At 26.6% G+C, this 18,983-nt stretch overlaps 1 protein-coding gene across 1 annotated transcript in view; it reads right to left on the reverse strand.

The window, feature by feature from the left end:
* LOC135925557 (rabankyrin-5-like) overlaps window positions 1-17,910 on the reverse strand; it is a 35,316-nt gene extending 17,406 nt beyond the window's left edge. Inside the window, exons 1-12 of the mRNA XM_065460948.1 lie at window positions 17,873-17,910; window positions 17,712-17,835; window positions 17,465-17,614; window positions 17,255-17,423; window positions 14,568-14,758; window positions 11,183-11,406; window positions 10,625-10,854; window positions 9,106-9,206; window positions 8,750-8,981; window positions 8,429-8,541; window positions 4,457-4,614; window positions 359-614 (exon numbers count right to left, since the gene is read on the reverse strand). Of these exons, the coding sequence (XP_065317020.1) occupies window positions 359-614; window positions 4,457-4,614; window positions 8,429-8,541; window positions 8,750-8,981; window positions 9,106-9,206; window positions 10,625-10,854; window positions 11,183-11,406; window positions 14,568-14,758; window positions 17,255-17,423; window positions 17,465-17,614; window positions 17,712-17,822 (1,935 nt within the window). The 5' untranslated portion in view covers window positions 17,823-17,835; window positions 17,873-17,910. The remainder of the gene's footprint in view (window positions 1-358; window positions 615-4,456; window positions 4,615-8,428; window positions 8,542-8,749; window positions 8,982-9,105; window positions 9,207-10,624; window positions 10,855-11,182; window positions 11,407-14,567; window positions 14,759-17,254; window positions 17,424-17,464; window positions 17,615-17,711; window positions 17,836-17,872) is intronic.
* Between the last annotated feature and the right edge of the window lie 1,073 nt (window positions 17,911-18,983).

An 18,983-nucleotide genomic window follows, 5' to 3' on the forward strand; every position in this document is an offset into this window, starting at 1 on the left:
CAGGAATTCATAATATTGCCAAGAATGTTGCTTAATTTTTTGTTCATATACTTAAATTACATATAACTTTAAATGTAACATTAAGCTACTTGAAATTGTTAAATAGATATTTATAATTTAAATACTTCTGGAGATATTTGTAAGTAACAATAATTTTCCTATTTTTCGTTTAAAAGAAATTGAGGGTCAATATCTTATACCCCAGATTAAAATTGAGAGCTAAAATTTTATATTTTTATTTGATATAAGTAAATTAAACATTTTTCTAAAGCATGTCTTTTTGATGATTTGTCGTGGAAATTCATCATATAAAATTGAAAAAAATTAAAGCAAAAAAAACGAAGCTATCTAAACATACCAAAACGCATGCTATATCATATTTATTCAAGATAAGCGATAGCCACAAAGGACAAATCATATCCCCTTTCTTGTCGGATTCCGGATGATTAATGAATCCATTCTGATTTTGGTGATCGTTTAAAATGGTCGCATCATTTAAATCGTGCGCATTATTATAAGATAAAAGGCAATTGACATCGACCCCGAGTTGGCAAAGTGCTTTAACAACACCTATTAAACCTCGCTTGATAGACAACTCGAACAAATGGCTAGTGCTAATGATATATGTGTATTAATTAATATAGTTATGAATTAGTCTAAAAAAGTAAGGAAAGTTTATATATAAATAATAAGACAACGTCTAGAGAAAATGAGGATGATATTCAAGTGCATCTAGCGCTAACAATATGCAAACCTCCGCGTATACAAATTCTTATATTTATTATCAATATCTTATCACATTATCTTACCCAAGTTAATTGCAGTTATGCAGTATTGGGAATATTTCTATATGAAACAAGATCTTTTTGTATCTTGTACTTTGAGCCTTTTTGTATTTTTAAGATACTTGTATCTATACTTAAGAGGCTTAATTTTTTTTTGTATTTATATCGTATTCTTGATAAAATTTACAGATTAAGATAAGGGGGAGGGGTCGAATAAAATATATTTATTTTTATTTTATTGTCCAATATTTAGGATTTCTCTTTAGACACAGTATACTTTGGTATACAAATATTAATATTCTATATGAAACAAGATCCTTTTGTACCTTGTACTTTAAACCTTTTTGATATTTATAAGATACTTATAACTATATCTAAGAGGCTTACTAAATTTTTTGTATTTTTATCATATTCTTGACAAAAGTTACAGAATAAGATAAGGGGGTAGAATAAGATATTTTTAATTTTATTGTTAAACATTTCGGATTTTCCTTTGAAGCAGTAAACTTTGGTATACAATTAGTAATATTCGAGCAATTTCGATTTCTTGATAATAAAAAGAAAACTATGATGTTACACTTGGTTTATGTATTTATAAATTATATCGTATAAATATTTTATTATAATGATCTAAATATTATGTGTTTTTTCAAACAATCTAAAAAAAATTTGACATAGTTCCTCTATAGGATAGTCTATAGAATTTGATGTCATTTATTCGGAATTCACCTTTCAGCTCGACGAAACAAACTTATATCTATATGATATTTCTTGATCTATTTATCTTGGTTGGATAATACATCTCTCCATTTACACTCTTATTGTTGGGTCGTACATAATTCCGTTATACCAGTTGGGTGGGAAAGCGATGATATTAATTATTTGTGAACCATAAGGCTATCTTCTCCTACTCTCATTAACTTTACGGCCTTATTAGGAAATTTTTCATAAAAAATATCTTGTAATACTTATCTATGATACATTATTTTATAAAGATTAAGGAACTGCCCAACTCTGGTAAATTGTTAAATATTTAGTAAGTTAAAATGATTAAAAATAGGATGCGGCCTGGATAAGATATAAGCCGTAGGTCATCATATAGCAATTTGCTAAACAACGACTAACTTTTACGAAAATAAAAAGACTCATTTTTATGGAATTATGCACTAGCTTCCGATCTACTAAATGTCATATTCCGGCATATAAAACCCTTTAAGTTCGTTTCAAAAGAAACCTGGTCCTTCCTGGATTCGAATCTAGGCCAAAATTTATTGCTAAACAATCCCAAATTCACACTTTCAAAAATTTCTTAATCCGATTTATTAACATAAATAACCTATTAGATTATATATATTAAAATAAATATGATTTTACCTTATATTATAAACCTAGGTATCAAGAAATTATGATCCCCTGATAATCTCATTTTTAGTAAACATTCAATAGTTTTATAAAACACGATATATCAAAAAAATCCAATCAATTATTCTTTTAATTAAAATTATATAAGTTTAATATTTTATTATGAAAATCTTTTATTTTGTGTAGAATTGATATTTTAAATTTTAATAAAGAATATACACTTACCAGCTCTTACGGAAAAAAAATATGCATAATTTTAACTAAAGAAGCGACGTTAAATATTTTTATTAATGAATTCATATAAAAATGAGCTACCTCTCATAGACTGTGGTCCATTCTACCTTCAGATAGTCATTATTCCAAAGATACCAAAGTAAGTGATAAAATGTTTTGAATCCAGGAATAAGGTGACAAATATAAATCATAAAATACAAAAATCCAAGTCCGTTAGTGTACGTAAGTGTTTTAGATGTCAATCCAAGTATCATCTAATAGCGGAATGTAATGTACCGGCATATCTGTTTAAAAAAAAGTATGTCTACCTAATGTTCATAGTGATGAATTAGAGGTACGTCAAGATATACCAAGCTGTTTTAAAGACTATAATATAGAGAAGGAAAAGAAAGTGAATTTGGGAAAGTCGCATCAAAGTTATCATAGAGTAAATGAATTGAAGTCCAGGAAAAAATTCTATGGAAATCGAGTCTGGCCACCGTTGCATTATCGAGGAACAAATAAAGCGATTACTAAGGTTCTGAAATTAACAACAAGCTATACGAGTGTGCAGGATCAAGGAAAGATGCATATGAACGCCATGACAAACTATATACTATACTAATGTGCAAAATCATGGAAAAATGCATATGAAAGCCACGACAAGCTATACGAATGTGCAAGATCATGAAAAGATGAATATAAGGTCCACATTGCAACATCGAATATCGGATATACCTTCTTTTTAAAAAAAAATACATTTCCTTGAACATTTTTTTTATAAGAGAAATTATTAACATGTGCAATCTAATCTTTATGATATTAACTATTTTTGGAATCAGTAAAAATAATGTACTAACTTTTTTTTCACCACCATTAAGGATAATTAGCTCGATCCTTCATTGTACAAAACCCTTTTTATTCACACTCATTGGAGAATAATTAGGAAATCATTATTTCCATTTTCTCGAATGAAGATAATTAACTAAGGACAATCCTTTATTCACATAATTATTTTGATACACAATCATTTGGGAATATTTAATAAATCTAGGAAATCATTATTTCCTTATTCTCAAATAATTATTGGAATTAAGCGATTAATATCTATAACTTATATCCTTATATATTTATATGTATATTTTATATATTTTTTTTAAATGGTGTCTAATAACGAATCCGTAAGTGATAGTTATGTCTAATGATCACTACCCCATTATCTAAGTTAATCGTATTTAATTTATATCCCCTTTTCTTTATTATATTACCCTGGCCCCATTTTTTATTTTTAATATCAAATAAACGAGCCTATACCTTTTGTCCCACAGGAAATTTTTTATTTATATTATCACGGGGTAATATATTAACAATGCCTTTTTGTTTTAAACAATCTAAGGGCACTTTAATTCTTCTACCTAAGAATAATTCTGAAGGACTACTTCCCTCTTTATTTCTAGAATTAAAATAATACAACCGAGGCATGTAAGCCTGATCTTTATGATTTCCAGCTTTTTTAATCCAGTTTTTAATAATTGCTACCATCCTCTCAGCTTGTCCATTCGAGCTGTAATGATATGGTGGAGCAAGAATGTGTTGGGTCTGTGACTCAGCATAAAACTGTTTAATCGCTTATGAATCTTATTTCTATCCCTTTCTTTATCACTAAGCCAAAACATAAACCACTTTATGAGTTACCCTTTTTTTGTATGATGATACAAAAACTAACCCATAAAATTTTTTAAAATTTTTTCATAAGCTAAAAAGAATTTTGATATAAAATAAACAATTTGTCATTTATATTTATTCTATTTTTAATAAAATCTTGCAAAAATAGACCTTTCTGTGCTTGAAAGGGTAGGTGAATTAATGCTTATATTTGTAAGACATACATTTATAACTATAAAGGGAACAATCTTAAGAATAAAAAATATGAATTGGTATTTAAGATACCTAATAAATTTATATCATTCGTTGAAGCGGGCCGCAGACCCGCAAAGGGGGGCTTGGGAGTGAACTCCCCAAGTTTGGAAACCTTACCAGTCGGCCTCTGCAAATTTTACATTATAATAATTTAAATCATGAATTAAAAGATTAACTTTGATGAAACTAAATCCAATTGGTTGGCCGAATGAAGATTCGCTCCATTTTCGAGCAAAAAGATGGCCCCATTTTCATCATTTTCAGTAATACAAATTTCTAACAAGGTCTTTCCACCAGGATGTACCAGATTAATATCGGAACCATTGAATATGAGCTATAATTAATTGTAAAAAAAATTAATTCATAAAAAAAAAGAAGGAAAAAAAATTTGATTACTAAAATAAATACTTAGTCACTTTCATTCAGGTCAATTATCAAATGAATACCAAATATGTATGCAAATCCTGCTTTCATTATTAAATTTTAAAAAAGGTTTGTTATGTAAATAAAATTTTTTAAATATATTGGTAATACAATAAATTTCAAATATTTATTAGGCTGTTATTAATTTCTCCAGTATTTTATTCAAAATTTCCAAGTATAATAAAAAATTTGTAAGTGTTTTTTTTTGCTGCCAATAAATTCTATTTTCTACGATATTTTAATTAATTCGTTAAGCAAACATTTTTTCCCTCATTATTTTAAATATATTGAAATAAGTAAATTATTTAAATTAATTCATCAGATGTTCATATACCAGTTGATTTCAGTAAAAAATAAATTCTAAAGCTTGGAGGAGAAACACAATTATTTTTACTGTATAAATTATATATATATATTTAATGATATAAAAGCAGACCCTTTTGTATAATACTTATATTATATATAAACTTGAAAAAAATATGTACTTATCAAAAAATAGAATATTTCGCAAAAATACTATGGGTTATAAAAGTAACGTCAAAAAAAATAACATCGTTACTAACTTCGTTACCTTTATTGAAGAAAAGGAACGCCATTCGTTACCTTCGTCTAGAGATAACGAGTAACGGTAACGCAAAACGTTATTTGTTACTTTAAATATTTTTTTAAAAAATATTAAAATAAGAAAACATATTTTATTGTTATAAAATTACTTTTATTTATTTTTTAATATAAATAATTTAAGCCGAGTTTTTAATTCACATCAACCACCTTCTTCATTTTTATTTTCAATTCTCATTGTTAAATTTTCAGTCAAATGTTAATCTAATTAATATTCAATCAAAATTCAAAGTAAATGTTAATATAATATTATTATTCTATTTTATAATTTACTTTAAGAATATCATGTCCATAGTACTTACTTCTACAGATTAAGATGATTTAACCCTTCCCTGGCCCCAATTTGAAATATATTTTACACCAATAAAGAAAATTAAGGGTACAAAAGTCTGCATTTTGTAAATATATATTATGTCCCAACGCAAATATTTCAACCTCAATATCCAGCAGTTAAAATTTTAAAAAGCATATGAAGGTAAAAAGATGAATTAATATATTATTATTTTAAACATTACTTTAATAATAGAATATGAAATCATGGATATTATAAAATAACCATTAAAAGAAGTATTCTTTCGTAATATTTTGAAAAGCGTAATCATGAAATTAAAATATAAACAATTAAATTATACGGGCTGGGAACTAACATTAAAAATCCAAGATTAACAAAATATTGGTATTGGTTCAAAATATTATATTGGGTTTAAACAATATCTTCTATTTCTAGTTTTAGTATTGCTATTGGTTTAACTTCAAATTGTTATTAAATTTAAAGAATAAAGTGATTTTAAAAAACTTAGTTATAATAATTAATATATATGGAATAAAACTATGAAGCAATATTGTTTTAGAGAACTGAACCTAGATATTTTTCCTGATTCCTTTTTAAATGATAATTCTGAATTCTGAAAAAGATAAGAAATTGAAAAATTATCTTTGGCAATCATATTTCAATTTTTTAATGTTTACCTTGACAATAAGCTTAGTGAGGGATTAAAAAATGCAATTAAATTTTTAAAAGATTTATCTTCAATTATTGCAAAAGCTAAAAAAAAATCAGGAATTAATAATATTTTAATTATAAAAATTATAGGCTGTTCATTCCTTAAAAATGAAAGAGATTAATGAACATTTAAATAGTAATAAAAATAAAATTGAATCCAATCAACTCACACTCATTGAGATGCAGAATCCATCTATCAAAGATAAAAATAGCACAATCAGCTCTTGATGAATTAGTTTATAATTTTGTAATTGAAGAATTACAACCATTTTCAATTGTAGAAAGAACTCCATTTATTATATTATCAAAAAATTGCAGCCAACTAAAAATATGATGCCTAGGCCTACCTTCGTATTAAAAATTAACAAAGCATATGATACCATGGCAAAGAAATTAGTGGATTCAATGAAATAGTTCCTCTGCCATTATTTGATCTATTTGGAAATCAAAATACTAATGATAGTAATGTATACTTCCTAAGCATCATTCCTGTTCAGCAACACTTTAAATCTCATTGAAAGTGTTGACATCGAAAAGGCAGATAACGATGTCCATTTTAAAAATTAAAATAGCTATTGTGGAATAAACATGGGCAATCTTCAAACTGAGCAGCCATTTTTAAGGATTACATGGGAAGATATCTGATTAACCGGTTATAACAAGGTGGAACTCTTTTTATAATTTCATGAAATTAATAGATAGTCTTATTAAGGAGAATTGCCAAATCTGAATTACAGAGATTTTCAAATAACAACAAGATGTTCATGGATGAATATTGTATGGTTAGTGTAAATTAAGATGGAACCGATTTCTACGGCTCTTTCAATTTTAGAGAGCGAAGAAAAAATGCATTTAGGATATCTCACTCCCACGATAACTATTATAATATTAAAACTTAAAAAAATGGCTTTAAATAATTTCAAGTTTTGTAAGTCGCTTATTAATTCAATTCTGGAAAGCATAGATAAAAGGTATACAGTTCAAATATTGCTTACAATTTAATTTATATTTTGATCATCTTTTATTTTTAATAGATTCAAAAACATCTATAAAGATGAATATATACTATTCTATCCGCATTAATTCACCCGCTTTAAATTGGATTGGCCCTGAATAAAATTAGAGGTTAACAAAGGAAGAATACTAGAACCTATTTCCAGTTTGAGAAAAAATCTTGATAAAGAAAGAGCACACTTAATTCCTTTATCCAATATACATATTAGAAAATATTTTCTGATAAAGATAGAAAAAATTTAATGAGGAAATGAATGAAGATCCTTGTGAAGATGATCTATTAGTCTTTTTTCAAAATAAAGTTAATTCTTTAAATATTTTTAATAAATTCCCCGAATTAAAACTTTTATTTATTAAATATAATGCAACTCTCCCATCCTCTGGGCCAATTGAACGTGTTTTCAATCAATTGTTGCTAAAAATAAATAAAAGATTGTTACAAAAAGAGTTATCTTATATATAATATATTATTTTTGTTTAATTTTATTTATATTATAATTATATATATGAAAATTTTTTTTATAAAAAGATCTTATCTTATATATCATTTTTGTATAGCTAAGTAATGAGTAACCAGTTACTTTTTTGAATAATCAGTCACACGCGTTCCTTTTTTAAAAAGGTAATGAGTAACGATAACGCGTTCCTTTTTTGTAGTAACGTTTACAGCACTAGTTATAATTATTCGCGCTTTTTTATTATTTTTCATCATTTTGAAATAATTCATAATAGGCTGTCTCGGCAGACCTAATCTCATAATGATCAACAAATTTCCAATTAAAAAAAATATGAATATAACTTATATACATATTTTTAGGCCTAGCATCTATTTAAAAAATTATTAATTTTCGATTTGAATTGGCACACTATTTCTTTTGTCGATCATTCTTGTGTAAGAATTTACCCTATAACTTATTAATAAAATTGCATATTCGAAACAATCAACATGATACTTATTAAATATTTTTTATATACAAGAAGGAAGGGGAATTTTTAAATATCAAAAAATTATTTGATGCAGTGAGCTTTTATCATAAACTCAGGAATTTTTAAACTCTTTTTTTTCAGCTAACAAATATATATTTACTTTAGTAGCAATTTCATAATTTTGAGATTTCAACGCCAAGGATAGGGGAGTTTGATCATCATAATCGATTATATTTAGGTCCAAATATCTGGAGAAAAGTTTAGGGTGTACTCCTATAATAAAAATTAAATGATCATGTAAATGAGTTTGCTTTGTGATTGAGCATTGAATTTGAAAAATGTTCAACTAAAATTTTATACAATATAATATATTTTTAAAAAAAGACACTTTTCTTTAAAATAATGTTTACAAATGCATATGCTTTCATTTAAAGGGATGATTGCTAAATTATATATATGTAAATATGAGGGGAAAAAATACCGTGATTATTAGAACAATATTTATCCAACACCAGATTTAAAAAGGCGAAATTCTTTTCGATCAACGACACGTGTAAAGCAGATTGACCCTTGTTTAATGTCGTGGCATTAATATCAAGAGAATCCATCTTATCTGTCAATGATAAACTCGTATGACTCGTAGAGTCTAAAAGGATTTGAGCTAAGTTCAAGCAATTCTCGAAGGCGGCCAATATATGGATGGGCCTGGTTCCCTTTTTGTTGTTTTTTAAATAGGAAGAAGAATATTATTTTTACTTTTATATAATATACATATCAATAGAAACAGAAAATTATTGGATATTTATATTATATATTTTAAAAAAATTAAAGAATAACTTGATTATCGCAGCAATTCAAATTAACGCCCTCTAATTTTATTAAAAATTCTGAGGCCTTGAGATTACCCTCCATCATTAATTCATTAAGCAATGGTAGACCTAAAAAAAAATTTTTTTAATATTGATTTGATAGATAACATCATCAAATTATCTGTAAACTTCTGATAAAAATTATTAGGTTTTTATAGCACATTTCTATAAAATATATCTATATTAAAATCAAAGTGTCTAACCTTTTGATATAATAAGTTCTGTTAAGATTCAGGAAAAAAAATATTAAGGTTTAGGCTCGGTTCAGGTTAAAGATTAAAATATAATAAAAGGTCAGTTTTTGTTAAGAAACCTTCAATGAAGGTTCATAAAGGTTTAATAATGATTGTTTTTTAAAACAAGGCATCCATATATAAGTCTATAAATAATTTATTCTCTTTGATGGAATATATTTTAATCCTCAAAATTATCTTTAGAACGAATCTCTATAGAAACAACTATTGCGCTTCTTTCCCAATATGTAAGTATATCGATGTTTTATTAACCGTTCGATGAGTTAAAGGAATTTGTAATTCTACCAATTAATCAATTGTGTTTTGTATTACGATGTGCCATATTTTTACTTATATTAGTATCCTCGAAATAATAATTTTGACTTGAAGTAATAAATAAGTGAGAGGTGAATTGTCTATATTATATACATAAATTCATCATTTATATATATAGAAAATAATTTTTGGCCTAGTTATTTTATTCATATAATAATCTATTATATGAAAATTAAAAATATTCAAATAAAATAACACGACATGTTAAAAAGAGGATAGGCAGAGTTGCCAGGAAAAAAAAATTTAAAAAGTGGGAGAAATTTTATTATAAATTTATACGGGAGCTAAGCTCCCCACACCTGCCTCTTGCGAACCTTTGGCCTGCTTCATACCAAATCCAATCGATGATACCTTTAATTTTTATTTATATACTTTTTATCTTAAATATATTAAAAGAAAAATATTTCATAAAAACCTAATAAATTTTTTTTTAAATCCCTAAATCGTTGATTGCCCTGAAGTAGTTAGCTATTTAAATTAAATTTAACGTCAACGAATTCATTAATTATATTCAAAAACGGTAAAAACCTAACTTAATGATCTAAAAAATTAATATTTCTTCTATTTCTATTAGTAAACCGGAAAGGAAAATAATACAACACAAATTTTAAGTCTATAAAATTTGAAATCATATATAACCCATATTAAATAATTTATTTTTGAATAAAAATGCGGGAAATCATGTGGTAGATTTGTGAAAATTTAAAAATTTGATCAGTGGTATATTCCCATTATTTGAAAATTTCTAGTCTCTGGTCTGGCTACCCTGGGATAGGATAACAGTGCTTTCATACTTTATTTGGGCAAATATGCTATAGTGAAATGACATAGATATAACATATTATGTAATTGACTTTTTTAAACTTAAAAAACCTTTATAAACTTTTTTAAACTGGTTTACAGGTAAATAAAAATTACCATTAACAGTGTTGATAACATCTTGATGAGGCACACCCTTAGCTATCAATCTAGAAGCCATTTCAAAGTAATGGTTTGTTTCGTTATTCTTAAGGGGGCAATTAAGAGCAGCATATATGATTGAATGACCTGATTTGTCTCGAGTATTTACCAGCTCTAAGTTGGGATTTTGAAGAAGGACATCAAAAATAGTTTGACAACCGTTTTCGATAGCTAGTTGAAGAGGTGTTCTAGGAGTCATTTTAAAAAAAAATTTCAATATCAAAAATATAATATAGAAATCTAGTTGTTTTATGAAAATAAATAAAAGGTCGGAAAATAATAAAAAAATTTGCACACCAGGGTCGGTAAATGAGTACTTCAATAGGGAGAGTAGCAAAGTGCACTATAATATGCTAAATAATCTTACATTTAACCATTTTGGTCTCCGTTTTACACGCTAAATATATTCATATTATATGAACTATAAAAAAAATTTAGATAGTTGAATTCAAATTTTAAATAATATGCATTTTGATTAGTATTTTATATTCAAGCTGGAAATCAAATTAGCCATACTTTTTTTCAAAATCGACAGCGTTGACGTCAGCACCCAGTTCTAACAACTTGTTCAAAAATCGCAACATATTAAATTTAACGTGATTGGGCACGACATCAATAGAAGGCTGTTCAATCGCTGAGATTTTATTGCCTTTGTTAGATTGTTTATCATGAACGTCATTTTGACCAATATCAAGACAGTTAAGGGTTTCATTGATTTTTGATAAATTATTCCCGAAATCCTAAAAATGAATTAAAACATATTTTCAGCATTTGATTTTTAAAACAAAGATCAAACAGGAATAAATTTATGAACAACCCATCATTAGTGTATTTTAAGACCGGAATGGGTTGAAACCCGGACTCCTCTTACAAAATAGGTTTCTGTTATCAATATGAAAAATTCCTGAACCCTAATTCGGGTTCGAAACCCTGCTATCATGTAAAATATAAAAATGAAGAATTTTATTACCTATCAAAATATTTCATAAGAATATTGGAACCAGTAAAAACCCTATTTCTTAGATATTTTGTGTTTCATTCATTCATTCAAAATAGAATATATTATTCAATTGATCAGCTCCTTGTCCGAGGCACGATTTAGATTTATCCCGTCGCTCCGCATAGGCTTTTGCTCACAAGTGCTCTTGACTCTTCTCTAACCATTTTTTAAGAAGACCCTAAAATTCAAGGAATTAAGTAAACGGATACCGTGGGAAAAAATCCCGATCAATCTGAATAATTTCTTTTTCCATAGCAAAGTTTTATTACTTATTATTTGTTTCAAAATATCTTTTAACTTCTTTTATCTTTTTCGTGGTATTTTTAAAGATCCGTTTTTATAAATAAAATATAAGAAATTTCGGTCTCTAACGATGTTAATTAGATGACATAGCGTTGATAAAAAAATTCCAGGAAAATAATTTCTCGAGGAAAAATTGCCAGGGAACCGGAAGAATTCACTATTTTCTGATGTTTAACATTTAAAGAATCAACAAAATGGGGAAAAAATTCCGCGGAAAAAAAAAACTAACAGATAAACTTGTGGAAATTAAGAAAATTTTAAAATAAATCTTAGTTAAAAACTTTAATAAAATATTTTAAATTTTAAGGCTGAAATTTTTAAGCTGGCTAAAAAAATTATCCAAATTAATATTAAATAGTACAATCTCAAAAAGGAGTTCCGAAAAAGTATAAAGCGAGCCCTTCTAAATCGGTGAAGGTATTCATCTATTCTGGGTAGTATCACGTCATTATACCAAAAATTTCTGAGAAAGTTATATCGAGAATGTAGAAGTAAATTATCAATATATCACGAAATCATTATTACTAATGTATTACTGCGAAAATATCAAGAATGAATTACAGCAATTATAGTATGGTGAAAACATTAATGTGCATTTCAACAAGGTATGGGAAAAGTATCGTGGTTACCCGTCTCATCATTAGCCAGATAGTTATAGTTGGCCCATCATAAAATCAAACAGATATCTTAGAGCTGCAAAGCAGGGCAAAGAAGCCATATATATCAAATTTATCTGAATTTATTGATCTTTTAAGCGAACTGGGTGGGTAAGAGGAATAGATATTAATATTAAATATATCGTTTTCTTAATCCCACCGAAAATAGACTATGGCTTGTGTTGCCTACTAGGGTTAGTTTATATTCGATATTAGGTAAGATTTATATCATTTAATTTGCCTTTCGAGACCAGGTATAGGCGAAGGCCAGGTGATTACCCGTCGGTATCAATAGTTATGCCTGGATCAGTAAAATCAAATAGATAACTTAGAGCTGTAAAGCAGCGTGAAGAAGCTACGAGTATCAATTGCTTTGATTTTATTTATTATCATCCAAGTAAGGACTGATGTGGGCTAGAGTTAGTAGAATAATATTATTTTAAAAAAGGGTTTCAATTTAAAAACAAGATATAATATAAACAATATCATAAAAAGGAACTAAAGAAGGGAACATGTCACACTAGAGATGAATGAATGCTTAATAAATTGAATCGGCAGATTTCTCTTGAAATCTGCTGTCGAAGGTAGAATCCTTCGTTGGGGTCGTCTGTAATTTGTCTCCTTTATTGCCTATGTTGATAAAATTGAGGACCTAATCCGAACAGTTGATACTATCGGTATGAAGACTGTGTTTGTGAGGCCAGCGTATTATTTTTTTAGACTACTGCCTTTGCGATTTTAGTAAATGATAGGTTAGTCTTCGCTACAAAAGATACAGGTGGAGTCTAGGAGTAATATACCATGCGTCCAGGGGATATGGGATATACCATCTGGACGAGGGCGTTTTCATTTGAAAGGCCCACTGATCTAAGAGTGGATGGGATATTAACTTTTTGAGGGCAGCCAGAAGAATGTTGTTAACGGATTTATGAAGGGTTATAGTCCGCGAGCTAACTTGAGGGCCATCGCAGTCTTTTTTAATGTTGGAGGCTGGATGGCAGAAGGTAGGCAAATTGTTGCTGTCCCAAAAGGTAAGAATATCAGATAGGTCAGGATCTATAGAAGTGAATACATTATTGATGATAACTTGAGCGGCTAGATGGGAAGAAATAAAGGCTGAAAGAGAAAGTTGTATCAGAAACCGATGCTACTTACTAAGAAGTATGGCCTAAATCCAGAATGAGTATGAAAATTTATGTTCAATATATTTTCGAGGAGACCCTTGATTTGGGATCCATGAGAAACTTGTAATTCGCTGCATTTGTAGATTAGCGGTAATGTTTTCGTGATAATAAATTTAGAAAAACTCATTCGCTATTAGGTTTTTATTGTAATGCATTAGTAATAATATTTCATGGTAATGATTTTGCAGTAAAATTAGGGAAATTCATTCGAGGATACATTGGCTTGGCAAAAATGAACCAGGAGATTCTAATTCTATTCCAGGGACTCTTTTTCCGATTGTTTAAAAAAATTTTAATTAATTTTTTTTCTAAATTTTTAAATATTATTTAAAGGTGTAAAATGATATTTTTCCTGGAAATGTTTCTTGACTAAATTTTTCCGTTCCCCCCGGGAATTATTTTCTGGGTTGATAATTAAACTTTGAGATATTATATAATACATAATCATATTCAATCAAAAAAACTTTATTGATAGTGTTTTATTTTGCTGTTTATTAAAGTAATTTTTTACATATACTTTTTAGAGAATATAATTTTCTAAAACCACTTCCATTTTTAGGGCAACCAGAGCTTAATAATAATTTTGACTTCGTTGATAATCATCGTTTGACATTTTGGTGCATTCATTTTTTTTAAATAAAAAATTGACTTTTTAAATTTAGAAAGACAATTTATGTATGCCCAAATTTTGAATCATTTTTCAAAAATATATATTCAAAATTATAAAATAATTTAATTAAGGCTATAAAATAAATAACTTCACATGATCCAAAGTCAATTAAATCTTGGGTGCCTGCTTTTGATTGGTCATTTTGCGAACAAATATGTTTAGCTCGTTTATATTTTTCTACGTCTGCTAATAAATGAAGAGCGTTGCGTCTAAGTTTTCGGTCCTTCAAGTTGGGGTCGGCTCCATTGTCCAGCAAAAAATTGCAGGATTTTTCGTCACCTGATTTGAGTAAAATATAGCGTCAAAAAATACATGAAATCTTTATAAATAAAGTATTGTATTATATTTTTTATCTTTTGAAGTAAAAAAATAGTTATTTTTTTCTTTTCTTTCTCTCTATAAAAAGAAATCTGATTATTATTTTTAACCACCGGCCTCTCAATTTCTTAAATTTGAATGTGATCATGCAAGTTAAAAATTGATTATTATAAAAGATATTTGTGTGCTCTAATTAAATTTAGACGTGTTGGATTATCCCTAACTCAGTAATATCACTATTACATTCCATTAATTTTATAAAATAAATTTTCAAGTGCTTTCAAGATTTGGCAATAATTTGTCAGAGATCGGTGAGTGGCAGATAAAGCAAAAACAGTCGGTATTAACCTCTTGACTTGAAGGGCAACGTTACTTTAAATTTTTCTTAACAAATAAAAGAATTTATTTTATTTTATTTTATATTTTTCTTAAATTTTATAATTAATTTAAGCCGAGTTTTTAATTCAGACCACCAAAGTTTTTTATTTTATTTATTATATTTTTATTGTTGTTTTATAAGGTCAAGAGTGTTAATATAATTAATATTCAATCAATCAAGGTATGTTAATTTATATTCACTAATATTAAATTTATTATAAAAAGAATATATGTCAACTAGATGATAATCCGTAAGAATAATGGGTGAATAAGATATTTCTCCTTCGTTTGATGATAGATAAATCAAAAATTTAATATCTACAATTTGTAATATTTTTCTAGGTAAAATATTGAGTAGCTGTTTTTAAAAATCGGCTCAAATCGAGCTGTTAACAACATTAATGATAGCCAATAGCGCATTACTTTTTTTGCCAAATAATTATTTTGTTAAAATCCAAACCAACTGGTAAAAATATTTGGAATGTCTAAGTAAATGGATATAGATGTAGTGAGTCAGATGCAGATAATATTAACAAAATAAACTGGAAGAAGTTGATAGTCTTAGAAATGATAATATCCATTTTCCTTTTCCTCAAGTCAGTACTGAGAGATTATTTAGCAAGGCAAAACTTTTACTAAAAATGATTTTATATTAGAATATAACTAAATAAATATTACCATGCATAATTATCTTTATTACATTAATTTTAGTCATTTTTTTAAATAAATTCTTTATAATCAATAACTATATTAAAATATTTTTTTTATATATTTATATGTTTATTTTTATATATACAATTACATTGCAAACAAAAAATAAATATAATTTGTAAATTTTTTAAAATAAAGTAACCCGAAAAATAGCGGTAGTTAATAGCGCGCTATTTTTTTGATAAATAGTTGTAGCAATAGTGCGCTACTTTATTGAGCAATAGCAGTAGCGCACTATTTTTAAAAGTAGAATTTAACAACACTGCATATTTGGCACCTCTAACAAATTTAAGACTCTTAAACCTGTTAGGTAATGATCTCAGATGACTTTTTTTATAAACTTCAAAATAAAAGTTTGAAATATGTTCTATGTTTATAAAATAATCAGAGTTGGCAGATCTTTAAAAAAAAAGAATCAAAATTCTTTATTAAAAAAGTAGTTTAGGTATAGATACAAGTATCTTATTAAAATTATCAATAAATACAAAATATAAATTACTTGTATCTTTTGCTAAATAAGAGTATCTTAAATATAATAAACTTTTTATGAAAAGGTTTATCTATTTCTTCTGCACAATAAGCCATAAAGTCAATTAGAAAGCTAAGAAATATGTGATTCACAAATAATTGATATCGTTTTCCTGACTTCTATATAAAAGAATTGAGTGACCCAGCACTAAAAGTGGAAATTGGGAGGTGTATAAAGCAACCAACAGAAGTACATAAAGAACTCAGTGAGTTGAAATATAAATGACAACTATTATGAAATTTTTTAAATCATTAGAATTTTTTAAATTATCTTAAACAATAATGAAACCATGATATTTTGACAATTATTCCTACAGTGTCATTTATATAAATAATTAAAAACCAAAAGAGACATCATTATTAGAAAAATCTTTTTTATTAAACAAATACAACCAACAAATCTACCCAAAAGTTATAATTTTTTACCATTATAATGTGCCCAAGGGGTAAACCAAAAGATTGTAATATAAATAAATATATTTTATATCACCCTATAAAACAAGATGATTAATATTTTAATAAGATGGTGAATATAAATATATATATAAGAAATCATAAAATTAAATTACCTAATTTGCATACAACAGTAGGGTTGATATGTCAAAATATAAAATAATAAAGAATAATTAAAAATATAAAATATAATAAAGAAAGAAAGAAAGAAAACAAACAAAATCTGCTACTTTTGTAATGAAAACTATACAAGATTCTTTTAAAAATAAATTATCTTTGATTAAATATAAGTATCTTGTTAAAAATAAGATACAAAGTTGATAAGATACAAAAGACTGCTCAACTCTGAAAATAATATTAATTATTATATTTAAAATTTAGTCAAACTTCTCATCATGGCTTTATGTAATAATGGAATGCCAAATTTGTCATAGGCATTTAAATCTGCTTTATATTTAATTAAGGTCTGAGCCAATATTTCTTGTCCTGAATTAAGAGCTAGATCTAAAGGTAAGTCCCCTGTTTCAGCATCCATTTGATTTAAAATTTGAGGAATCTATTTTAGACTATAAATATATAAATTATGATTTTATCAACTCTTGAGTCATGATCTACTAAAAATAAAAGGACAACATCTTCTCTTTTCATTTTGATAGCGGTGTGCAAAGAAAATTTACAGTGAACTTTGATTAACTCATATAATAATGAGGCAGGAATGTTTGTAAAGTGTAGATAACTGAATTCATTCTATTAAAAATATAATTTATCAACTATTATTCAATTATGTTTTATAAAATTAATAATTTTTTTATTAATATTATATTTTAAATAAATTTGTTAATACCCAATAATTGGCTATAATTTTATATGAATAATTTGTTAGATTAGAAGCATTGTATTCTATTGATTTTTCATAAATTTCAATACAATTTTCTTTATTAATCAAAGGTATCATATAATTTTGACAACTAAAAGAATATATATATATAACTAATGAAAAATTACATTTCTTTTAATTGTAAAAGCTTCAAATAATTGCTATATTTAATTATATTTAAAATCTCTTTAAAATCAAGCTTTTGTAGATTGATTTCATCTGTGTATGTCCATTTTAATATAATCTTTCCCATATTATATGGAATATCTATAGACAAATTTGAAAATTACATTATATTTGCTAACCTTTTAAATGTAGAGTTTTTATGTTATCAATATTATTATCACAACATTCAAAATTTCTTGCTTTTAAAATAAATTTATGAGCATTGATAATATGGTCATCTTCAAATATCAATTGAATGTCACTATATAATCGTAAAAATTTTGAAATAAATATAAGAACCTGTATTCAGCTGAATCAAACATTTCTCTAATAGAAGCTAGCACCTTTGAGACAAAATTACTATTTATTTCATTTTTAGAAATATTTCCATCATACAACTCCAAACTTTTACAGCAATCTTGATATTTATTTTGTAACTTAAGATATTCATCTTTCAACAATTTAATATGATGATTTAATTTTTCTATTTCACCTTAATATGAATTATGTATATACACTTGTTAAACTTAAAAAAAACTACTAGGCATCATAATCCACTCATCATATGGATAAAAAGGTGAATGAATGTAGATTTTATCATATGGATAGTGTTAGAAAACCAAAAATATTATAACTACTAGATTGGCTATTCATTTATTAAAAGCTTATATATTTGCCTGTAGCATCATTTTATGATATTAACGTTGACTGAATAACATTTTTTTGTTTAATATTATATTATTTTAAATTCTAAGAGAGAAATATAACTTGTTTAAACAAATTAAATGTTGAAGTGCATAACCAGAAACTCTCTCTAGAAAGAGAAAGGGGGGAGAGGGGTGTGGGGGTAATTTTTACAAAAGAATTAAAAATTTATCTTGAAAATGGCCCGATTAAGATTTTATACAAAATAATATTGTGTAAGCCTCAAAATTAGGCAAATAGAGGTTCAAACCTTGTTGTTACTATGATAAAAATATACAAGCTTAGATAATGTTATTTTGGCTAAAATTTTAATCGAGCCGTTTTTATATATAGACACGAATCGGGCTTTTTAACAACACTACTGACCGG

The sequence above is a fragment of the Gordionus sp. m RMFG-2023 genome, chromosome 2 (genome assembly GCF_954871325.1).
Source record: "Gordionus sp. m RMFG-2023 chromosome 2, tfGorSpeb1-WG-v2, whole genome shotgun sequence".
Classification (NCBI taxonomy): Eukaryota; Metazoa; Nematomorpha; class Gordioida; order Chordodea; family Parachordodidae; genus Gordionus; species Gordionus sp. m RMFG-2023.